Source organism: Leptidea sinapis, chromosome 22, assembly GCF_905404315.1.
Source record: "Leptidea sinapis chromosome 22, ilLepSina1.1, whole genome shotgun sequence".
Taxonomy (NCBI): domain Eukaryota; kingdom Metazoa; phylum Arthropoda; class Insecta; order Lepidoptera; family Pieridae; genus Leptidea; species Leptidea sinapis.
In genome coordinates, this window is record NC_066286.1 from 13,254,421 (window position 1) to 13,280,363 (window position 25,943).

The 25,943-nt window shown below is 37.7% G+C and overlaps 3 protein-coding genes across 3 annotated transcripts; 1 reads left to right on the plus strand and 2 right to left on the minus strand.

The window, feature by feature from the left end:
• LOC126970821 (probable cytochrome P450 301a1, mitochondrial) lies at positions 1 to 22,405 on the minus strand. The gene is made up of 8 exons (XM_050816952.1): positions 21,717 to 22,405; positions 8,289 to 8,482; positions 7,075 to 7,276; positions 6,830 to 6,992; positions 5,829 to 5,998; positions 4,912 to 4,990; positions 4,228 to 4,425; positions 1 to 927 (listed from the first exon to the last, which is right to left on the minus strand). The coding sequence occupies exons 1-8, from the start codon at positions 22,250 to 22,252 to the stop codon at positions 820 to 822; spliced, it is 1,650 nt and encodes a 549-aa protein (XP_050672909.1). The 5' UTR covers positions 22,253 to 22,405; the 3' UTR covers positions 1 to 819.
• LOC126970852 (tigger transposable element-derived protein 4-like) lies at positions 19,232 to 21,215 on the plus strand. The gene has a single exon (XM_050817001.1). The coding sequence runs from the start codon at positions 20,024 to 20,026 to the stop codon at positions 21,062 to 21,064; it is 1,041 nt and encodes a 346-aa protein (XP_050672958.1). The 5' UTR covers positions 19,232 to 20,023; the 3' UTR covers positions 21,065 to 21,215.
• LOC126970880 (uncharacterized) lies at positions 22,396 to 25,307 on the minus strand. The gene is made up of 3 exons (XM_050817029.1): positions 24,840 to 25,307; positions 23,865 to 23,966; positions 22,396 to 22,915 (listed from the first exon to the last, which is right to left on the minus strand). Exons 1-3 carry the CDS (start codon positions 25,110 to 25,112, stop codon positions 22,610 to 22,612), a joined length of 681 nt encoding a protein of 226 aa, XP_050672986.1. The 5' UTR covers positions 25,113 to 25,307; the 3' UTR covers positions 22,396 to 22,609.
• Positions 25,308 to 25,943: the final 636 nt, after the last annotated feature.

Consider the following 25,943-nt stretch of genomic DNA (forward strand, 5'->3'; position numbering starts at 1 on the left):
TTTCTATACAAATATAAGTACTGTATTTACAAAATAGGACAACAGATGAAATAAAATAATCTAATTAAAAGGCGAACTATATTATAAAAAATATTAATTTAAACAATTAACAATGCTTCATACATGTATTTTAATGTTATGTTATTATTTTAATAACAATTCGTATTTTCGCCTTCATTAATAAAGAAAATAAACATTCAATGAGGTGTCTTGATCATGTTTGTTTTATAACTTAATACAATATTCATGGATTTAAAAATTATTCCATTTTAAAAATTAGTTTTAATTTTAAAAACATGAGACTGATGACATTCGGAAGATAAAACTCTTCTTGTAAAAACAACACAAATTGTAGGAATCTTAGATACTCAATAAATTTGATAATATCGAGAATATGAGAGCTTTCAAGTAAGAGAGTCCCATTGTGACACGCTGCCTGCTGCCTGCTCACTTTTGTTACTTGATAACAATAATTGTCTCTGGGTACATTCACCACTTGAAGAATTGGAAACCGAAAACAAAATACAACTGAAACTTTTTGTCTGGTTCTTGATTTAAATTGATTATAGGTTTTGATGAATAAACGGGTTCAGAATATTTTCTCACTACTTTCACGGTCGGGTTATTTAAGAGAGTGTTTACCTCATAATTAACAAGTATATACGCGCCATTTGCAAGACCCCACATCAATAAACAAATAAGGATTAGGCTAATTAATAAATTATGGTAAAAATTTTACCAAGGTGGCGGCTTGTTCGAAATGTGCTTCACATCATGTATTTGATATAGTTTGCAAAAGATGGTAAGTTTGTGGAGCGCCTACCGCGGCACCATGCGCAGTCGGAGCGGGCCATCGGGCGCGTACATGAACGTGACGGCATACTGGAGCGGCTCGTAGTGGTACTCCAGCCGGTATCGTCGCAGCAGCTGGACATTGATACCAAACATAATAATTAATAATTTACAATTATGTGTGCCCTGTTTTATGCTTCCCCGGGGCGTAAAAAGAATAGGGGAGTCCCAGGCCCAAATGTGTCGTAAGAGGCGATTCTGGCTTTTTAAATGTGGGAGAGTCACGCTGCGGTCTTATGACGTCAGCACAATCGAGCCAGACTCGTCCGGGTTATTATCTCAATCGCACAGAACACGGCGTGAAGTAGCGGCCTATGTTTCGCATAGGTTAGTGTCGAGGACCAGAGGCCAACTTGAGCATAATTTTTTGCCTCATGCCGGCGTATGTGTGTACGTTAGGGAGGATACCTGCTGTCGCCGTCTCGGCAATTTTGAGGGTAAGGACCTGTCAACTCTCTGGCTCCGCGTAGATTTAAAGGACCGCGTCCACATCTATGCGTGTGTCTACAGGTTCCATAGTGGTAGCGCAGAAACCGATCATCTCATGGGCTGCGTTCAAGCGGCAATTGACGACGTGTTTGCAAAGATCCCCTCCGCTGAAATAGTAGTCTTGGGTGATTTCAACGGGCACAACGCCGAATGGCTTGGATCACGTACCACAGACTACGCAGGGAGAACTGTGCATAGTTTCGCAATGGCGTATGGTCTGTCCCAATTGGTTGAGTCGCCAACGCGGCTCCCGGATGTGGATAGCCACATGCCGTCCTTGTTGGATCTTCTGCTGACTTCACATCCCGATAGTTACCAGATCTCTGTCGACGCCCCTCTCGGAACGTCCGACCATTGCCTGGTCAGGAGTGTAGTGCCTATCGGACGCCAACTGCAACATCGCAGACCACAAGCGACCCGCCGCGTTTGGCACTACAAGTCAGCATATTGGGATAGGATGCATTCCTTTGCATCCTACCCTTGGGGCAAGGTTTGTTTCCCTTCGGATGATCCTAGTGCCTGCGCCGTATCGCCGCAGTAGCCGATGTGATACTGCAGGTCATAGATATTTTTATAGCAAGCTCTGTAGTACCGATCGGTGGCACAGATCACAGCCCTGGTTCGATGTGTCAGCTAAAGCAGCATCTGACTGCAAAATAGGCGTATCGAACTTGGGTTGCAGCTATGGGCTCAAAGGATCCGAACTGCAAAGTTCTAAAGAGGAAATATAACCGTGCCTCCAGATTTTTTAAGCGGCAAATCGCCCGTGTGAAGTCAAAGCACGTCGTCCAAATCGGCGAGCAGCTTTCCAGTTCCCCGACTGGAACACAAAAGTTCGTGTCGTTGTCAAAAGCTGGTAACTTCAACCAGCCGTCCATGCCGCCGTTGCACATGAGCAATGACACCCTGGCCCATACGGCAAAAGAAATGCCGATCTCCTGTGCGCTCTTTTCGCCTCCAACTCTACTCTTGACGACAACGGAAAAACACCGCCAACCATCCCGCGGTGTCAGAGCTCTATGCCTGAAGTACCTACAGTTCAGACAGAAAACTGTTAGGCGAGCTCTGTTTTCGTTGGACGTCAGGAAGTCGAGCGGGCCGGATGGCATTTCTCCAAACTTGCTTAGAACGTGTGCCCCTGAGTTGGCGCCGGTGCTAACGCGTTTATTCCGGCACTCTTATTCCAAAGGCGTAGTCCCTGACTCATGGAAGTCAGCCCTTGTCCATCCGATCCAAAAAAAGGAGACAGTTCGGTCCGGCAAACTACAGGCCTATTGCTATTACCTCCCTGCTTTCCAAAATCATGGAGAGCATAATTAGCCACCAGCTCTTGGTATACTTAGAGTGTCACCAGTTGATCACCGACCGACAGTACGGCTTTCGCCATGGTCGGTCGGCAGGTGATCTTCTGGTATACCTAACACATAGATGGGCGGCGGCTATTGAAAGCAAGGGGGAAGGCCTGGCAGTTAGTCTGGAGTCTTTGATCGTGTATGGCACAAGGCGCTCCTCTTAAAACTTCCATCGTTTGGGCTTCCCGAGAGCTTATGCAAGTGGACCTCCAGTTTCCTCACTGGGCGCAGCATAAAGGTCGTTGTCGACGGTTGTTGCTCGAACCCGAAACCCGTGAACGCTGGAGTGCCCCAAGGCTGTGTGCTATCTCATGCTGTTTCTTCTGCATATCAATGATATGTTGAACACTTCCAACATACATTGCTATGCAGTCGACAGCAATGGCCGTATTCACGGGCCATGCAGGTCTCTCTCGGGAAATCGTTGACCAGTGCGGGGAGAAACGTGAAGACACACGTTACCGAGTCCTCTCTTGAAAAGGTCGCGGAATGGGGTCAATTGAACCTTGTCTAATTTAACCCCCAGAAGACTCAAGTTTGTTTACCACTAAAAAACCCCATTTGTCGTATCACTGCTCTTCGACAACACTTCCCTTAAAGCCTCGCCTAGTATCGGAATACTGGGCCTCGAAATCTCGAGCGATTGCCAATTTCGTGGCCATCTGGAGGGCAAAGCCAAATTGGCTTCGAAGAAGCTGGGCGTCATAAATAAAGCGGCAATACTTCAAGCCGGCCCACATTCTAGCGCTATATACAAAGCGCAGGTCCGGCCACACATGGATTATTGCTGTCATCTCTGGTCTGGCGCACCCCAGTATCAGCTCGACCCATTTGACGCGTGCAACGTAGAGCAGCTCGAATTGTCGGGGACCCAGTGCTCTATGAACGGCTGGATCACTTGGCGTTGCGTAGAGATGTCGCTTCATTGTGTGTCTTCTACCGCATTTATCACGGGGAGTGTTCCGAAGAGCTGTTTAACCTGATTCCTGCCGCCGAATTCCACCTTCGCACGATACGCCACAAGTTAGGATATCATCCCCACCATCTGCATGTTTCTTCCACGTACTACAAAGTGGAATGAGCTTCCTTCTGTGGTGTTTCCGGGACGATACCACATGGGTACCTTGAAAAAAAGCGCGTACTCCTTCTTTAAAGGCCGGCAACGCTCCTTTAATTCCTCTGGTGTTGCAAGAGATTGTGGGCGGCGGTGATCACTTAACACCAGGTGACCCGTACGCTCGTTTGTCCTCCTTTTCCTTAAAAAAATAATTTACAGGGTGAACCTAATGCGCTATTGTAGTTGTCCATAAAAATACCCAACACAGGACACAACACACACACGACAGTATAATTACACAAACATAATTTAAGGAACAAGTCTAAAATAATTTAAGGAATCCAAGATGGATGGATGGAATATGCTTTTTTGCACGCTGTTTCTAGGCACAAACGAAGGGCGTTCAAGTTCCTAAAATGCCGGCAACGCTCCTGTCGTTTCTCCGGAGGTGCAGGGGAGTGTGTCATCAGCAGGTACCTTGGCCAGCAGCACTTGTATCTCGAGGTCGGCGAACCTTCTGCCCAGACAGATGCGGGCCCCGAACCCATACGGCAGTGACGCGAACGAGTGCAGGCGCCCGCAGTCCTGGAGCCAGCGCTCAGGCTTGAACACGTCAGGGTCCGACACGAACTGCTCCATGTTGCCCGTCACTATGGTGGGGAACACCACTTGCACCTATAATTGGAAGTATTCTGGTTTGTACTCGTTGAGCTTCAATGTTTATAACGAACGTTCCCCGCTGTGTGTGTGATTTATTTTAGATAATGAACAAAGGTTCAACATCCTGTTTGCTTATAATTATATTAATATTATAACAATAAATGATATATTTGAACTTACATCTTAGACTTGTTTAGTTAACATCAAGAGAGGCCAGACCTACTTGTACCGATCATACATCGGACCTCGTCAAATGTTACAGCACCGGGTTCAAGTTACCACACGGTACCAGCTGACTAAAGACATTTATAACGTAACGTAATTAAATGTACCCAAATAAATGTTGAAAAGAAAAATCTCGAGCTTTCATATAAAATGCTAAGAAATTTTTTCCCAATCTATCAATATAGATATGTACGTATGTATACGTATAATTGTTATATTTCATCACATAAATAAGTATATATAATGTACCTATATCTATATATTTATCAAACTTACTCCTTTCGGTATGTGATACCCGCAGATGACGTCATCTTCTTGCAGGGTTCTTCCGTTACCGATGACGGTGGAATACATTCTGCAATTTATTATCTATGTTTTACTTATTTATATATCAATGGCACAAAAAATACCTAAAAGAAAAGAATTGTAATTCACAGACCTAATAGTTTGCACATATATCTACAATAGTTAGTAATATGTTTCGTTTTATTTTAAATATAGTACTAAACAGGTATGTGAAGATTATCTGTAGATAATATATAAGTGGTCAGTAAGATGCAGGGCCAGCCTCACGTACTACTGTACGTACAATACAGTAAACATACTGTATTAATGATGGCTCTATTACCTCGTACCCTCGACCTCACGGGTTCCGTCCGTGCGCTCTTCCAACTGAGCCAACCGTTCGAGTGGTAATTGTTGTCGTTATTATTAATAATTTAATTAAGTGAAGGATATTAAGTGATTTAAAATTAAAAGTTTAGTTAAGTTGAATTTAAATTTATAATAACAAATTGTTTAATACCTATTATTAATGCAAATATGACATAAACTATTTGTTTGTTTGTTACGCATAACAAATAAACATGCCGTAACTACTAAATTGGTCATCATGAAATTTGTATCTCTGACAAATGACAACGTATATTATGCTTTCTGAGGGGTACATGAAAGGAGGGCACGAAGAGTTGAACATCGGTTATCACAAATCTGAAAAGATCCCGTGGGAGTGCGATAAAAACTTAACATTGAAGAAGTCACGGGGAACCATCAGCCGGCAAGATGGATGAACAATTCTACCACTTACTTCACTATTGTTTTTTTAATTTGGCACTATTTTCATAGGTTCGTATAAATTAATAATTTAATATATTTAGTTAGTTTTTTATTTTCAATTCACGTTGCCCTCTCACCTGAATACTTCCCTCACGAAGGCTTTAGTGTAATGTAGCTGGTCCAGGTCGGCGTACGTGAGCGGCTGGTCCGGGTCCGGTACCACTCGCCGTATCTCGGCCGCCACCTGCTCCTGGTGCTCGGGCCGTGTGGCCGCCTGGTACAGGATGGAGCACACCGCCATTGATATCTAAACACGGTATAGATATCATAACAAGTGTATCTCTATGACGTACGTACAATAACAATAAATATATATTTATTGTAGATCCTTATACTAGAACACCTAAATTGTCAATATATTTGTTCTGTCTGATCTCTGGCCGCAAATATTGTTAAATTAAAAATTTCAAATATTTTTTTTAATTCGAACTTCGAACGCGTTTATTATGTTATAAAATTCGATAATTTCTGGCCATTTCACATATTATTGTCCAGGTTAGTATGTAATTACAATATTGGGATGGGGTGTGTCGTGACTGGCGGCGGTGATTCAATTATTATATGCGGGTCACGAGCGGCGCCGTATGTGACCTGCCCTGGCGTCATATATTGTGCGGGCTGCGGGTTGATAACAAATAAAGTTAATTCTTATACTTTCTGTGTTTTCTTCAAACAATACCGAAGCCTAGAAATTAACTTCAAAGAATTTTTGTGTGTAAAAAATAAAAAATGGCGATATAAAAAATTCAAAACAGAAGGTGACTGAGATGGCTACTGAAGGTATTAAAGTAAGGACTATTAAATATTAGAAGCATTAAAATTAAAATATATTTTATTATTTGTAAATTAAAATAAACAAATAAAGTCAAATTATAATAATACTATCTAAGTTTAAATTGCAACCTGTTGTTGAGTTGCTGCCTGCGTGCGTTACAAAGTGTTAAAGTTACAGTCCAGTGAATGACTTCTTATTATAATAGTCATCTCTGGAGTCTGCCTCAGTTAAATACTCACTGAATGACTTGTTCATGGTGCATAATAAAACTACGTTAAATGAGAACATTGTAAATCTCGTTACCGTGTCGATCCCCACCAAGATGAGGTCCAGCGCCATGATGGTGGCGATCTTCTTGTCTCCCTCGCTCCTCAACACACGCTCCAGCAGAGACAGCTCGTTCTCCGACGTCACCTTCTTGGTCTTCAGTCGCTCGAACGCCTCGTCGATGTAGCGCGAACAAAGCCTACGAGTACATCATTGAGTTATTAACATTATATCGAGTAGCCCGCGTGCCAGTGAAGCCACAGCTTACAGCGGCCACTCACTCCACGAAGAAGTTCATATTGTTGACGTATCTGGTCCACAGCGGCGTGGGGAAGTACCGCCAGTAGGGCGCCTTCAACTCCAACACCGCCACGTTCCGCAGGGCGTACTTGGCCGCGTCGATGATCCTCTGTGGCTCCGACTCCTTGCCCAGACCCCGGCTCAGACATCCCAGTCTTACGTCCAACGCTACGCGACCTATGCCTGAAAAGATCACAATTACTTTTTTAGTTCGAACAGTAATATTATACCTGCTATAAACTATGTTATATACAGCTCTAACATAAAACAACAGCCGCCTGTACTTTTAGATATGTCCTTAAAATATACTTGCTAATTAAAAAAAGAACAATAGAGGACACCTAATGAAGAAACCATCACGAATCCACAAAATGTGAAAAAAATATTATAAAGAATGAAACAAAATGAATGGCTAGACGATGTACGACTTTTTTTCAAGGCCTTCAATAATATATAAAAGACATATAAATAAGAACTGTGCAATCGAACACACACACATTTATAATGATGGGAAAGAACATAATAAATGAAAAAATAATAAAAGTAAAAGCAATGGATAAATATGTCGCTCCTTCGCACAAAGGCGGGCGGGCGACGAGTGATGGTGGGAGAGAAACCCTTGTCAGGTGAACAAGACGCGTGCTGTGAGCCGAACTACAGTCGCCCTCTTTGTCTTTCGTTCGTTAGCTTTGTTCGGTGTCGTTCGTTTATTTTCCGACTTCAAATATATTATAAAAAAGGGTAATTAAAATAAAATAAAATAAATATCTATACAACCTTCTCAGTTTAGTATTACTTACAATTTCCAATAAATTTCTCATTAGCATACTTGTACTATTATATATTCTTTGGCATTACTATTACATTATTCGTTATTATTAATATCTAATTTTTGATTGTTATTAATTTCAAAGTTGTTGAATTGGTTGCAAATTAATTTATTGCAAATATTTTTTACACTCTTTTGTTTTGATTGTCATTTGAATCTTAAATAGATGAAAATATAGTGTATAAGACCTTAATTTATCGTAAAGATATTTGATTTTTTTTAAATCATATTTAATACAAAAAACGATTACTAACAGTTAATGATACGAAAACAATTTTAAGCGAACGTTTCGTCATCTCATCATCATATATCATGGTAAACACATGGTCACACGATGGAGCTCGAGTATTAATGTTTCAGACTTACATTCAAGTGACCACTTGTGTATATCATTATCAAAATCCATCGGCAGATCCCCCTTCTCATCCCTGACGTCCTCCATGTACCGGATGAAGTCCACCGTGACCGTTTCTATGGGCGCCACGTACTTCTTGACGGTCTGCGGCTGCAGGATGGGTCGCTGGACCTTCGAGCGGAAGGTTCGCCATTGTTCACCGTGTCTGGAAGAATAGCACACGGCGGTCAGCTGGCAGGCAGACGATACATTCATTATTGTACGAGCTCTCACCAAATAACAATATATTAAAATTTAAAATATATTCGTAAATTTTAAGATTTCTTAATTATTGGAAAATGTATTTCAATTTTTAATACGAATACTGCATCGCTCATAAAAAGCACAAATAAAAATTAAAGCTCTAAATCTCTCTCGAAATAATTATTTATTTCGATCATCATATATCTTAAAATTGAGTTATATTTTTAATTTACGAGTTTGTTGCGTTCGTCCTTCTCAGGTCTGAGGCATACCTTTTATAATGGCTAGTAGTTTTTGACTTCAATAAGTGATTTTATATCGTATTTAAAAAAAATGAATTTGTATTTACGAGCACAGTTATTTATTCGATGTTCATGTACTTACAGCGAGTCTACTTTGAGTACAGTTTAGGACAACACAAGATAATAGAACGGCAATAAATGAAAGTCGAGAGAATCAGAGGTCTCGACAGATAGCAGCTCGCTATGTTAATATTCATCTAATTCATAATGTCACATGTACTTATAGTTTTCCGTGAGATCGTGTTCCCATACACCACACAATATAACTCTCTCTTTGTATTTCAGCCGTAGATCTGAGTGTGAGCCGCGTGTGCTCTTACATGTGGTAACAGAGCGAAGTCTTATTGGATATTATACAAATATAGAGCAGTGTACAACATGTCTTATAACAAACACTACAATGTTGTGTAAATCGTCTTACTAACGGACAATACAACTACCGTACGGACCTACTTCCATACTGAGATACATTGAAGAAGGTGACGCTGACGAACACTCACACATTTACTATTTAAACATTATTTAATCAGTATGTAGTAAGGAGATGAGCGTCGCTGCGCTAGTAAGTATAGTGGCACCGGTTGATACCTACAGGGTACACAGCCCACTGGCTTGTCACTACAAGCGTTATTATTGTATCGAACATAGTTTATAACAACCACTATATATTCATAGAACACAACTTGTTATTTCCTTAGCACGTAAAGCCCCATTCATTAATATTCCTTCATTTCCAACAACATGCCGTCAACATCGCCTGCGGAATGTGAATGTGTTACACGGTGTGTCACAGTGGTCACCACTCACGGTCGTCACTCGTCACACTATCTCACATATTATAATGATTCACTTACACTTCATTGAATTTGTACTGAAATTATTATTGGTAAGTAATGGCACTTTCCACAGATATTCAATGTTGAATGAACAGATGTTAACAGTAATAAATATTTTTTTCCAAACTCAAAACCAAAATGCATAAATTTACATTACATTTATCATATTATACACTTTGCATATAATTATATAAATATATATATATTATACAAGCTGACCGACAGACGTTGTTGTGTTGTTTTATTATGAATTTATCAATAATAATAATATTTATCAACAATAATAAATAAAAGGGAATGTATGTTCCCTAATAACTCCTAAACTATTCGACGGATGTCAATGAAATCTTTTGTAATAGATTCGTTGAAGCTCAAGGAAGGTTTACATATATAGTTTGTCGTGTCACGATCCTACCCACGCATTTACCATATCTCCCGAACCGTTTATTGACAGAACAACGTCTGTCGGGTCAGCTAGTATTTCATAACATTAAGAATTATTTCGTAAAATAAGCTCCCTGTTGTTATAATGAAAATGTTTCACAGCAGAACTGTCAAACCGTACGTCAATAAATTCTCTCATAGAAAATATGTTCATACAAAACAAATATTGGATATAAAAATAATTATGGGTCCCAAATCAAAATAAAATGTATCCTATCTCTCAAGTTGGAATAAACTACACTCCATGAAGTATTCCTCATCAAAATCCGTTCATTAGTTTAGGAGTTTACTGGACACAAACATCAGAACACTGTATTTATATAAATTAAGAAAGAGAGCCAGGTTTTTTGTTCGGTTGTACTGCGAAAACTGTGAACCGATTGAAATAATAATTATACCATAAGCTTATCGTGTTTCGGGGAAGGTTGTATACAATTTACGTTGATTTAACAAAACAACGTTTGCCGGGTCCGCTAGTTACTAATATAATGTTAAACATAAGTTATATATGTTAATTCATTAATTATGATCGTTGTAACTTAATACGGTCATAAAGGATGTTTGCCAACACATTAGTCACACATTAGTGTATTTAAACTTGTCCCCATAATAGCTATATTTGTATTGCTAAGTTAAATAAGTAAATATGGCTTGTATTATTATCGTCATCTATCTTTACATACCCAAATTTTGATTTAATAATTATTAAAAAGAAAATATTTTTATTCGAAAATCACATTTACGTCTAAAATTCTCAGCGAAGTAGTATTAAACACAACTAGGTCTCTAGAGAATTTCTCAAGAAGGTAATGTATGGTAAACACCGAAGAACCGGTTGGAAGGTTCGGCTGAGCTGCGTCGAGAGTCGCTCTCACAACTTGTTTTGAATGTATTTAACTCAAGGATTGTTAACAAACATGTTGTTATAACTACATCGTATTCAAAGGGATCGCTATGGACTACTTATTTTGACATTGTGTGTTAAATGGTTCTTCCACTCTACTCAATAACATTTTTATATTTCCACATATTTAATAAGTTGAAACGTTTCAGTGTTAGTTGCATCATTTACTCACGGTCTTGATACAAATGACTGTCAGACATGAGTCTGTCGCCACTCATCATTAAAGCTCAACGTCGTCCGGTGTGTTTCCATTCTATTCTATATATCGTGGCTTTTGCACAACAATCACCACAATTTCGCAAATTTTAAGTTGCTGTTACGTTACGTTACGTTAAGTTCCTAAGTTCCAATGAATTTTCCGTCAAATTTGGTCGTCCCCGGTTACTTTGAACCAAAAAAAAACCAGTTAGACAAACGTGTTAATAATTGGTTTTGCACGATTGTTATATTCAAGATATTTTTCTGTTGTAAGTAGTACAATTTAATTTTGTATTTCGTTTTCACCAACACTAAGTGTAAGTGGCCGCTAAGGGCTTGTTGGTGAATACGAGCGTTACGGTTTCATAAACAACACATATTCCTCGCTCCATAAAATAATGTTACACTAACTCTACACCGCTACACGTCATATATATAACAGTCGTCTTAAGATTCTTGACCTCGATGCTATGTAGAGCAAAGCGAAAGCGAGCAGCTCTATATAATTCTACGTGATTACTCTAACGCGTTATTTATTTATTTGTTGCCTGCTACGTAGTCTGCCGAGTTCTACGATATTTAATTAAGAAAAGAACGTCAGTAGCGAATAAATGAGTAGGTACTTGCAGTGAAACGTGCTAGAAGTCGACCTAAAAGACAAAAATAATAATTAGCTAGGTACTATATTATCTTAATGTTATGGGCGTTTGTAAGGGGCAGGGGCAGTGAGAGATGGGCGGTAAGTAAGGAACAATAAACTATACACCAATTACCATCAAGATCAATGAAGTCTCTTCTAACAACCTCCAGACAGCTATATTCTTGTGACGGTGGACTGTATCCGAGTGAGTACCGCCGGCCCTCGTGCAGGGACCGTCGACCCTTCCTACCAGTGACGTCTATTTAACACGAACTTGTTCTACTTAAAAATTTCAACTCACTTTGGTGTTATCGTTAATTGTCATCATCTATCTATCATGTATTACAATTGACTTGGAGCTGATGATGAGTGATACGCCGCGCCCGCTACCTGCAATATACCAACGATGGTTGGGACCACACAAAGGACATGCCGCATGCTTACAAACTGACCCAGCACTCGTGAATACTGAGTGTATTAGAGCATTTGTGAAGGAGTTATGTCACGATTGTTAACATAGTGTTCTACGCGTGAACTGATAAACATTCTGTAACATGTTAGCACCATTGTCATATGTGTTAGCACGGTTCACAACACTCACATACTAATATTAGCAGAGCCACGTTAATACTTTGTTACGAAGGTCAAGGTGGAGTTCTGAAAAATTTTAAAGATAAAGAGAGCGAATAGTACCGTAGTAGTGGAGATATATTTTGAGTGCTTTTTTTTGGCGTTGAGTAACCAATTATATTTATTAATATCTCCTTTCGATAAATTTATTCATTGGTACAAATTAATTTTGATTGTATGATAACATTACTTGTAGCAGTTTTGTTGCAAGTTTCGTGCTGTATCAGTGAACATTAGTGGAATATATCAACTAGCCCCGCCCTGCAAACACGACTCAAATGACAAGCGAAGCCGTTGCAGCTATTTAACAGAATTGTCCTGCTGTTACAAGGTGCAATTAGGTCCGGCTAACACGAGAGGAGATAGCCGTGTGCCAGCCGCAAGGTACGCCGTACCATTTAAAAAGGCATTTATTTTCTCAAAATTGTTTCTTTTAGAATTCTTTTTGATGTCATTTCAAATATACTATTACCGCTTCGGAAACAAATGACGCTTTGAGAGAAAATCGGGGAGATTTCGCATTACGCTACGCCTAACGTACATTTTTTTATGTCACATTGTCACAGTTACGACGAAAAACTGTCAAGCGACCAATCACGAGCCCACTCGTCCCCGATGACACGCGTGTGAGAACACTAAACCAATAATATGTTCACTCTTGAAGATTGTTTATTACTTTTGTTAAACAACCTCAAAATTACTAAACATGGAAAATAGGCGCACGCGCACAGTAGTGGTCCGCGACGGGACAGTCTGCCAAATGTTGACTACCGATAGTCAATACATAACAGGCGACATTGTCTGGACGAGGTAACTTCATTTGATTAAAGTTGTCAGCGGCTGGGTGTGAACTTGAACCCATCAATGTAGACAACTTATTGAACACCCTTGTGACTTGATACTCGTGTTACGAAACACCAACAACACAGGCATGGAAACAAAAGTCAATCATATAAAGTAACATTTACACTAGGTGCGGCTCTCGTCATTCATCTCAAGCTCCTTACGATGTGTGCTGCCTGCAGTCGTGACCATCCATAAGTGACTCATAGTTCATACAGTGGCGAGATGTTCCTGTACTTACCAGCTTTATGGCAACACGTTCTTTGTTATGACATACTTTATGGTTTGTACTACATCAACATCTTGTAACACTTTAGTACTATACCGTTATTTATAACTTAGGTCCTGGTGAATTATTAGAAGAAAAATTGTTGCTTCGCGTCATACCATTGATAGTTTTCCATATAAGAGGAATACAATCGAGCCCGATGTTATGTGATCACCGCTGCCCACATTCGTCTCACTCACTCACCAGCTTGGTGGAGTTTGTGTCCCGTTGGTGAGTACATTGATACAGGAATGGATTTGGCATTTCAGTAACCGGTTTATGGAACTTTATAGTGACCTGTTCTTTTAATAAATGTATCTTACTATTTGTATGAATGTGACACGAGTACACGACGGACGCAAAAGTTAAAAAAATAAATACATTTATAATATTATGTAGTAATAAAATGATACTTGTGATACTATCATATTTGTGTAAACAGCTTTTACATTACCGATTTATAATTGTCAATTTTTTAAGTTTTAAACGGTATATAGTATGTTATCGTTAAGAGATAGACTTATGCCATCTCGGACTTTTCTGTACATCTATATAAAATACACATTTCCACCATACATTATTTTTTAATTTCTCAAAGGGTTTAGAGAGCGTCTTAGTTGAAAGCTCCCAGACGGCTTATTTTTTTCCAACACCTCCAACATATATCGTTAATATATAGAAATATATTTACAAATCTGAATAGAGTATATACTAAAGCCTTACTCGAGAACCACGATATCCATTGGTTAAAACAGCATGAATGCAATAAATCGGTGCAGTAGTTTTACCCCCTTATTCATAATGGTCCACTAACTTTAAACAGCCGCTTAGTAGTGTTTTTTCTCATTCTGACTTAGGTCAATAGAAGAAGACAGAGTGATAATTAGCAATGCTTCAAGTTAGCAGACTATTATGAATAAGGGGGTTAGAGTTTATCGCGAACAGACAGACGCGGCGGAGGACACTTGTTTTATAATATGTAGTGATAATCTCACAATATAAAAAGTGTAATTTAATTAAAAAAGACGTTCGTATTTATAACTTTTATAAGATCGCAGTGTGAGGCTAGTATGTTTCAATGAGGTAACATTTGTCGGTGTTTTAAGTTAAGACACCGCGACCGCTCCATAGCTTACGTTTCGCAACGCTCAAGGTAATTTTTAATAGTTTTATTATTTGTAAACGTGACCGACGATCACTTCAACACGACACTTGCTAGCTGTGCCCCCCGGCGTCACCCGCAGCCCGCTACTTGAGAGAGTTTAGAGGCGCACCTTATAATGTGCATATTGAATGTCTGTATCTCATTCATCCCAGTTCTATCTAATATTTAATTCCCTCTCCTACTTTATGTATCCCAATAACCTTTTACAGGACGTTATTAAAATCCGTCTGTGAAGTGGTGTGTGTGTTTTTTATCCAAGTCTGTGATGATATGACAAGATAAGCGTTTTATAAACTGTATTCAAATTTAAATATTTTTTATTATGATATCAACAAAAAACGTTTTTTAACATTGTTTTTGTATTTCGTAATACATTTATTTTGAACATTTTTTATGACAATAAGGGACGAGACAAGCAGGACGTTCAGCTGATGGTAATTGATACGCCCTACCCATTACAATGCAGTGCCGCTCAGAATTATTGGGTTTTTCAATAAACCTACAACTGAGGTCGTCACCTTTAGACTTAGAATGTTAACTCTCATTTGCCCAGTAATTTCACTAGCTACGACGCCCTTCAAACCGAAACACAGTAATCGTAAGCATTACAGCTTCACGGCAGAAATAGGCGCCGTTGTGGTACCCATAATCTAGTCGGCATCCGGTGCAAAGGAGCTCTGGATTTTGTTGTAAAAGCATATGCAACGCCCCTAAAAGACTGATTAACTCGACTTAACCGAGTAGTAGGCATTATAAGTTTATGATTGTTTCCGGTGTAAACATTATGGTTATGACAGTTTCTAGCAATACATAACAGATTGTAGCCAGCTGCACCAGAACCACTACGAACCATGCCCGAGCGCGTTGTTCCAACTGCCTTCATCATCAATATATATGAGTAGATGGGAGGTCAGAGATCAGATATGGCTGGCTAACTAACATCGGATTGCGGAGTCATCCTTGTTGCTCGAGCTGGTATACCTGCTCCGGGTACTATCAATATTTATTTAATAAAGTCAGTTCACTAATATAATGATGTTCAGGTGAAGGTTGAACCTTCGTTTGTTACCTGTCCTATGTTGTTAATGACATATAAAGGTATCTTCACACAACTAACCAATTGTCTGGTAATTATCACTCATTGTTAATGAATTTATGATAATTGTAACGACATAATAAAAATTATTAAATCTTGTGTTATTATATATCTAACTAGCAGTTGCCCGCGACTTCGTCCGCGCATAATTTATGATTTCCTATGAGATTATTTTCCTGCTGGTATCAAACTTATAAACAAAAGTCCTAACGCTAGTAAAAACCGCACTTCATAATTCATTCATACCTAAGGAGGTCGCAATTTACATATTTATTTTTTGGAATAACGAGAGCAGACAGTTCTTTTTTTCTTCCCCGTAAACAAAATTTCAATTTACATATTGTTATAAGCCTCCACGTAAGTACAACTGGTCGTGAAAGAAACAATTTCTGAGGTGTACAAGGGCTGTTTTCAAAGTTTGATTCTGGCCATATTATTATAATAACATTTACGAGTAGCATGATTTCTTTTGATTAGTTTAAATTGCAATATGTTATCCGATGGCATTTAAAAAAAAAATAGGGCTGTCAGCCCTATTTTTTTTAAACTTCTATGTAAACATTTTTTGTTCTTCTGACTGAGTCTAGAGCACGCCACATACAACTGGCCACGCAAGAAACAATCATTTCTGAGATCTATACCGGCTAGTTTCAAAGTTTGACCCTGTGCTTTATTAATTATTGTCATCGCGTAGCATAGTTTAACCGGAAATTGCAGACGTTTCAATTCAAATTGGTAATCCGATGGTATCAAGGGAATCCTAGGCATAGACGCCAGTAAAAATGGTGGCTTCGATAACAAGTTCCATTGCAAAGTTTTGGAGAGTTTAGATTGCGCATTAAAATAATTGGAGAGCCAACTTTGAGGTATAGGATGTGAGGTGGTAAGTCTGGTGGCTCAAGACTGTGAAGAAACTCTACAGGATAATGCACAGCATCATCGACCACCACAGTACAGTGTCTAAAGATTCATGTTTTATTTAAATTAACTAAAAATTATTAACACTGCTAGCTGAGTCGTTTCTTGGAGATCGAATAGCTCTTTCTCTCAGCCATGCAGCGCAATTTACTCCAGATTGAACAATATTGGGGTAGATTCTGTCCGTTAAGCTTGTCAGATCTCTCACAACATGACCCAGATTACTGGGAATGTTTATTTTACATCCCTCCTCCAAAATGTTTCCATCACCAATGTCTAGCAACAAATTCAAGAACATAAGCTTTATTTTGTTTAGGACTTGGCACTGACTTAAAACATAGATATCAATATGTAGCACATATAAATAATTGTATTTTATTAAGATTAAAGGAAAAGGTTTGCATAAGAGGTGTATTAAATTAAATTAAATTTTTAGTTATTTGATAATTTTCAGTTTTTGAATTCGGTTTTCTTAAACGTAGTTTTTATTTTTATTTTAATTGTAATACGAAGTACGAATATAACTCAGGTTTATCATATATACAGTCGTGGTCAACTAATTAGGGACATTCAAGATACTGAAGAGAAATAACCGGTTATATACTTATAAATATAAAACCCTATTGATTTGTCAGTAACTATTATTTGCATAGTTTGTTCCAATTATTATGCAATAAATGGCTGTAAATAAAAGATTAAATAAATAGAAAAAAGTGTTTAATATCAAAGGTTAACCATATATTCAATTTAAGGTATAATTCTGTAGCTAGACATTTAATTAAGGAAAGTAAAGTAAAATGAAAAATAGAGTTAAACAAAACTAGTAATCTCCAGTTTTTTATTTCTTTAACAACTCACCTTTTATTACGTGTAAAACCAGTACCCAGTAGCAAAACCTTTGTAAGTAATAACCGCTTGATACCGATGTGGCATAGACATTATCAGTTTCTGACCTGTTTCGACAGGTATGTTTGCCCATGCCTCACAAAAATCTTCATTAAGTTTATCTAAAGTTGTGGTACGATAAGTGGAAACTTTTTTCTTAATTTTGTGCCAAAGGTGCTCGATTGGGTTGAGGTCCGGGCTATTTGCTGGCCAATCTAGCACTGATACCGACTGACTGTTAAGAAACGACTTGACTGATCGGGCGGTATGTAATATGTTTCGGGTCGTTATCATGCTGAAACGTCCATATAATAGGGAGATGTACTTCAGCGTAGGGAAGCATAGTTTCCTCTAATATTGCCTTGTATTGATGTTGGTCTAAATTACTATGAACTTTCCTCACAGGTCCCACTCCACGTCCAGAAAATGCACCCCACATTTTAATGTTTCCACCGCCACGTTACACATGCTTTTTTGTGAATCCGCGAATCATTTCCGCGCATTTATTGCTTTTACAGGACGCCGTACATATTGCCTTCCATCTGAAGAAATCAAATTAACCTTGGTCTCATCAGAGAATAATACATGATCCCATTGGACGTAGGTCCAATGTCCATATTTACGTGCAAACGTCAAACGTGCATTTCTATGTTCTTCTTCAACAATGGTACTTTGCGAGCCACTCTTCCGAACAACCCTGCTTCTACCAGACGTCGTCTGACGGTCCTCGCTGATACACCGGCTCTTTCGTCCGCCCTAAACACTTCGTGTTTAATTAAAACAGAGCCTAGAGACGGATCTTTCTTAGCTAACCTGGTTATTATTCTATCTTCTTGCGGAGTTGTTTATCTCGATCTTTTTTTTTTTGCTGGGCACATTTACAGCTGTGTTGTTGCGCCTCAAATGTTGCATACCATAGTTTTTGAACAATTGAAATATTCTGCTATACTTCGGTATGACCAACCACGCTCGAAAAACTTCATGATGAATTTTCGAAGTGTTGCATTGCAACTTTTATTTTTGCACATTTTTCTTCAAAATAGTTTTGAAAATTTAAAATTAATAATCTTGATTGCCGCCAAAACTACCACGAAACAATAGGAGAAGAAATAAAAAAATATTGAGATTCAGATTTTGAAAATAGATCGAAATATCTCAGTGTCCCTAATTAAATGACCAGCCAGAACTTTTGAATAAATAGCACTGTGATAATCTATCAGCTATACTTTAAAGAGGTTTAATGTTTAGGAAGTTGTTATTGTTTGTATAATGGGGCACATAAATGACTAATTATACTTACATGTAAGAGATATGGAATCTTGTTTAGACTAGTTGGAAAATAAAAAATAAATTCACAATTTGTTTTAACTAGAGAGTGTCCCTAATTAGTTGACCACGACTGTATATATACAGTCAAAACCGTTTATGGCGACATCGTTTAGAACCACATACCGGTTAAATTTATCAAAATCAAAGGTCCTGGCTGAATGTTATATGACCGCCTTATCTAAAACATTAGTTTTTACGACATTGTTTACTACGACATACCGCATTAAGCGACCACATTTGGTTTAAATTTTCGGAGAATTATATCTGTAGAACGACCGGCTCAGCTGTATTGTAAACAATTTGAATAGGTAACTGTATCCACATCTGGCACAGTATAATAGTCAATGGCTATTATCGTAAAAGTAAACAAAGTTTAGGGTCTTTTGTAATTCTTAGAAACAAAGCACATGCATGCCGTAGCCTCAAGGCCCGCTTCGTCATATCTCTTAAGTCAGTTTGTTATTTATCTTTACACAAGACGCACCAAAACATTATTGTTGAGTTAACTGTGAAAATTGTAACATGTCGCAAAAAAGAAAACAAATCAGTATCGAAGAAAAATCGCATATTATTTCAAAGCTAGAGAAAGGAATTCCAAACAAAGACCTGGCAAAAGAATATGGTGTATCTCACTCGACAATTTCAACCATTTGGAAAGAAAGGGAGAAAATTCAAATCCTTTACGACAAGAATTTTTTGAAAATGAAACGAGCCAGAACAACGCGGCATACGAAGATTGAGGAAGCTTTGTTGAAGTGGTTTAAATATCAAAGGACAAATAATGTGCCAATAAATGGACCAATTCTTCAACAAAAAGCAAACGATTTTGCTCAACGTTTTGGTGAAGATTTTGTTTGCTCGTCTAGTTGGATTCAACGTTTCCGGGCTCGACATGGCATTGTCGGCGGGAAAATGAGTGGTGAAGCTGCCAGTGTGGATAAAGATGCTGTAGACGAATGGATTACGCAAAAGTGGCCTACATTATGCGAAGGCTACAGTCCAGAAGACATTTATAACGCAGACGAAACCGGACTTTTTTTACAATATGACACCAGACAGGACTTTAAAATTCAAAGGAGAGAATTGTTCGGGAGGAAAAATGTCCAAGACGAGACTAACGATCATGGTTGCAGCAAATATGACAGGATCTTGTAAAAGGAAGCTTTTAGTTATTGGGAAATCTAAGAAACCAAGATGCTTTAAAAACATACGCTCACTGCCAGTAACGTATGAAAACAATGTGAAGTCATGGATGACATCGGAAATTTTTGAAAAATGGTTACGAAACTGGGACGCTGAATTAAAAGCAAACAATAAGAAAGTTCTTCTTTTAGTTGATAATTGTCCTGCTCCTCCGGCTGTTACTAATCTGAAGTGTATTAAACTCGTGTTCTTATCACCAAATGTTACATCTGTACTGCAACCTATGGACCAAGGTGTAATAAGATGTTTAAAATCTCATTATAGAAGACTGCAAGTGTTAAAGTTAATACAAAGCATTGACAGTAATAATCAGAACAGCTTTACGGTTCTTGATGCCATCTTGATGATATCCGAAGCATGGGAAAAAGTTTCACAAAAAACTATAGCTAACTGCTTTGGGCATGCAGGTTTTAAAGATCTTACAAGTCTTATAACAAGAACCTCAGATGATGTGATTGACGACGATGAAGAGGACAATATTTCTTTGGCTCAATTAGCCCAAAATTTACGACCTGCTTTATCTACTACTGAAACAGACGAGTTCATTGATGTAGATCAGTCTATTGCAATTTGTGCACCAGCTACGGAGGATGATATTGCACGTGAAGTTCAAGAGGAAAATGAAAATGACCAGGAAGACTCGGAAGAACAATTTACAGTGCCAACTTTGATTGACGGTCTAAATGCTGTTAGTGTATTACGAAAGATTGTTCTTTTTAATGAAGAGTTCCACATGCAGGTAAATTGTGACGATACGCTAATTAAATTCCAACGTGAATTACAAAATGTGTATGCACGACAGAAGTGTTTCAAACAAACTAAAATTAGCGATTTTATGCATACAAAAATGATATTGTTCTTTTATATTATACGTTTGTATTGAAGTAAACAAAATGCACTTTAATTTCCTACATGAATATACATATTATCTTTCCTATTAATACCTGTCACCGGTTGTTACAACTATCGGTTTTTACGACTCAATATGAGTAGTCCCTTCGATGTCGTTATAACAGATTTTGACTGTATCTTCATAATATATATATATATAATGAAAATGGTCTTTGTTTGAGGCTCTTTCAAGCCTAAACCACTGATCGTATCCAAATGAAACTACCACCATTCGATGAGAAATTTATCCTAGATGGTTTATTTTTTTTTATTGTATTTGTAATAAGATGATTATAATTTATATTAATTCCTTTTAAAATTCACCCAGCGAAGCGGGTGGGAACGGCTAGTTAAATATAAAACATAGAGACCGGAACACAAGTTATTTCCGTTATAATGATATGTAATATTTATTGCATGACTACAAATGAATTTTAAAACAATCATGTAAAATGAACCCGTTACGATCATTAACAACTTTTTGTAGAGCTGGTGAAAGTTGCCGCGCAGTAGCGAGGATAGAGCTCGCTTCTATAAATATGTATTTTATATTCATTTAATAGGTATACTTAATTTAAAACATAAGAATGTAAATAAGAAAGTAAGTGTTAAATAAACAAGATATAATAATGTATAATACTCACACTCCTACGACTCCGGGTAATTCTCCGAAGAAATCCTTCCGCACCTCCGACTTATACTTGACGAGGCACGGCATCGCCGGTCTGAAGGGCGTGGGACCTTCCCGCCTGTACATCCTCTCGATTTCATCAGCATCATAAACGAACAGGAGATCGGGCCTCCCGATTAAACCGCCGAGCCGAGTAATTTTTCCGTATCTTTCCAGGAAAGTCCTCGTGACTTTGGCGAATTCAGATATATCGAATTGTCCTATAACCGGGACCATTCGCCAGGTATTTCCCAGAATCGGGATGGGTTTCGGTCCGGGCACTTCCGAGTAGGGCTTGGCGTTCGCGAAAGCTTCATCCGTGAGAGCGGCGCTCGGAGCCACCTGGGACCTCTGACGTCTCGAGAAGGGGCAGCCCGTGGCGGCCGCGCGGCTGAGGGGCGCGGAGAACGGGCGCGAGGCCCCGCGGAGCGACGCGAGCGAGCGACCCATGGCGGCGACGGTCGCGGGCGGAGTGGCCCGCGACCAGCGACGACAGGCGGTACCGTTCATCGGTGGTCACGGACTCACGGACGAGGCGCGCGGTATCAACTTTCTACATTCACACGGTCGTCGTCACACGACAGTCCGCGTGTAGCATCACTTATATTATGTTTCAACAATGATTTATTTTGTAACATAATAATAAATAATACTTTTAGCTTTCAGTATTTTTATAATTATTAAAGCTAAACATTGTTTCTGTGCTGTATCACACATTACTGTTACTTGTCTAGTAAATATATTTTTCTATATAGTATTTATACTAATATTGTTCAACTCTGCTTTATCAATTTTTTTATAATTAAACCTTACTCCCGATGAGCTCACTTACAAACTGTATCTAGTCTTCTATATATTTGTTTATGTTTAAAACATCTCACTTTTAATATTATTCGGATTTATTGTACTATCTATGTTGTACATCACAAGTATATCAATGATCATCTGAGTCAATTTCGCCGCTTCAAAGGAATTCATTTGGCTCAGTTTCTCTGTTACAGCTTTGCCAATTCGTCCATGCACCGTATTATCGAGACCGAAAGGGTCATGTTGTGCCCCCCGGAACACTCTGAGCAAGCTGTGAGCCACACCACTACATGTCAATCTAGTCTCTTCTGTGCCTGTTATAATCTCTGAATCACTAATATCTGGTGCTTCTAAATCTGATGCAATCTTTGGATTAAAAAAAATAAATTGTCAGTATTATATGAAGTGATAAAAAAAGACTAATTGTTGCATGTCAACCACTTAGAACAAGGGCTCCTCTATTTATAATAATAAGAAAATTACATTTTTAATAATGTCTAACACATACATGACTGCATATGAATAATTTAATATTTTAAATTAGATTTGACATTGATTTGCCAATCACATTGATAAAGACTGATACATTTTGTACTCAGGTTGTGAAACTAAGGTTGTTATTATTTCAAACTCCTAACTCAATCATTGTAATTATTATCTCCACAATATATTTTAAGGAATACCCTGAAAAATTTAATTCTTAAAAGAAAGTAAGGCCTCAGTATTTAAAGTTATATTATTATTTAAAAACACACAATTAGTGTCTTAAACAATTTATCAAAAATTAATAAAAATGTATTATTAAATTAAAACTCCAGTGAAGTGCAGGTTCGAACGGGTGGTTAAAAAATATAACAGATGTCTATGTAGATAGAAACTTTTAATATTTTAAAAAAGTAGCTAAAGGGTTTCCTTCTCCATGAAACAGCAGCATTCACTGAAATAAACTTCTTGTAAGGACAGAGATTGAGAGATAGCTGGAAGATGCTGGCCATGAAAACTTGGTAAAATGCAGATGCAACTTGTCTCAATCAGCATGAAATATATATTTACAAGAAGTCCTGATAAGTAGTGAGCATTATGATATTCAGAATTTATTCCTTCACTTGTGATGTGAAACTTGTAAAGGTTTAATTATTAAATTCTAAATCAGTTAGCAGGTTTGTTATTGCAGCTGTATCTTTTGATTCAGTTTCAACTTTACTTTTCTTTAAAGGACCCCACATATTATAATCTCCTCTTGTTTAGAACCCTTATAAACATGCCACCCATTTATTAATTTGTACAAAACTATGATTTATGACTTCTTCCTTACCTCTGAACATTCACCATTTTGGACCTGAGTACTAATATTACTTCTATTAACTTTTAATAAAAACTGACAAGGCTCCCATAAATGCCAATTAACTTTGTATTCCTAAAAAATTAAAATAGCTACATATAGCCTCATATGGATACAATACAGTTAACTTCAACTCATCAAGTATACAAGAACCATACAATCTTTGTTTCGGAAATACACTCAAAATAGATACAAAATGGGCCTGTTTAACTGAATTGTATGTAATCACTTTAACCCCAATCCCAGGTTAAAGATATAAAGTGTGCAATAAGCATCCAAAAACATTTTATACACATGTCATATTATATAAGATGTTTTAATACTATGTGATGGTATTGCCCAATTAATAAAAAATATTTTCTTATATTTTTTTGTTTGTCTATCAAATTTAATTTTACCTTCAAATATTCAGTTAATTAGTAGTGATTAGTGAATGATAAACAACTTGTGCAAATGTCTACTTTGGTGATCGTTTTTAACAAAAGAAAATTATTGAATCAATAGTTAGTTGCTAAAACAGCAAATCTTAAATATCAGTTTGTTCATACAAACACTAATGCTTTGCAATAATTAATATTTAAATTATACAATAACAATAAAACACCTGACAAACCCTATCCACTGTTGAGTTAAACCCTTTAAATGTAAACCTATTACTGTGTTCTGTACATCAAGGTGGTGTGGAGTTCACTAATTATCACATTCACTCACAACTCAGAACGTCAGAACCCACACCTTTTCACCAAGGTGTTTGTTGAGTCTTCAAGTCCTTTCATATTTATTTTAAGACATATTTATTTATTCAATTAATTAAATGGATAACTGTCTACTTTAGTTCAAGAGAACTCCACAATAAAATGAGCCATACTGCAGGTTTTGAGATTAATTTTCAATAGAAGATTTAGAATAAGAGTCAGTATTAAAATTACCTATTTTATATACTATTACCTCATTTCCCGACTGTGCATTTGTTTTAACTTTTCTTAAATAGTTTGCAAAAGTTGACCGAATGTTTGTCCATCGTTCTTTAACGGCCTGACCTGAGAAGTTGTTACCGTACTTTGTTGCGAACTCTGCATAAGTTTTATCCTTAACAACTGTAGAAGTGTACTTTGGGTGTCTAGGATTCCATATATTTTGTTTACTCTGTATAAATTTTACTAAATTTAAATTCATTTTCCTCGTCCAAAACACTTTTTCCTTTGCAAACTCAGATATCATTGTTTGAAACTGCTTTTGAGTCCTGCTAAAGAAATATTTTAAATCTAATCTATATCCTACTGCTTTTCTTTAATCGAAGTATTACACATTCGTGCATTACTGTATTTAAATTGTTAACCTATAAAAGTTTAAAGATATGTAAACAATAACAATCACTTTTTTTTGTTGGTATTTCATACTGGTAACTTCTTAACACAGAACACTTTTACTCCAACGAGCTAACGAGATTTAAATTTTATTGCATGGAATTGAAGCAGAATAGCTCATTCATAAAGGTGCATTCCAAATTATCGGAGACACAGTGTGCAACATAAATAAACATGGAACAATCGTCCATGGCCACAGTGTGGAAACAGTGTAAAATGAAGAATGTTAATGGGTTCCGAAAATCAATTGAAATTTACCACAACTAAGTCTACATGTGTACAAGTACACTGGTCTTTGTTTCAATCCTAAATACCAATTGGCAATTTGTTTAGTTTTAAAACACATCTAAAATTCCCGCAAATATGTATTTGACGCGTGAACGCGGATGGTGATGTCACAGGTCAACATTCAATCCTTCCGTCCCTTGGGCCTTACAACCTGAGCTGTACAGCAGTGAAATCTTTTGGCACCACTCGAAGATATTATCTTAGAGCAAGACAGCGTTTTTAGTACGCGTTTCAAACGTTTTCAAGTATTACAGTTAGTTGCGTCAGGCTGGCGACTGGCGTTACTATTCTAAGAGCTTAGCTAACAAGAATGTCTCCAAAACAAAAGCAAAATATTTTCTAAAAAAAAACAGACGCCATTAAAAAAATATGTTGCTAGCTATGAAAATACTATTTA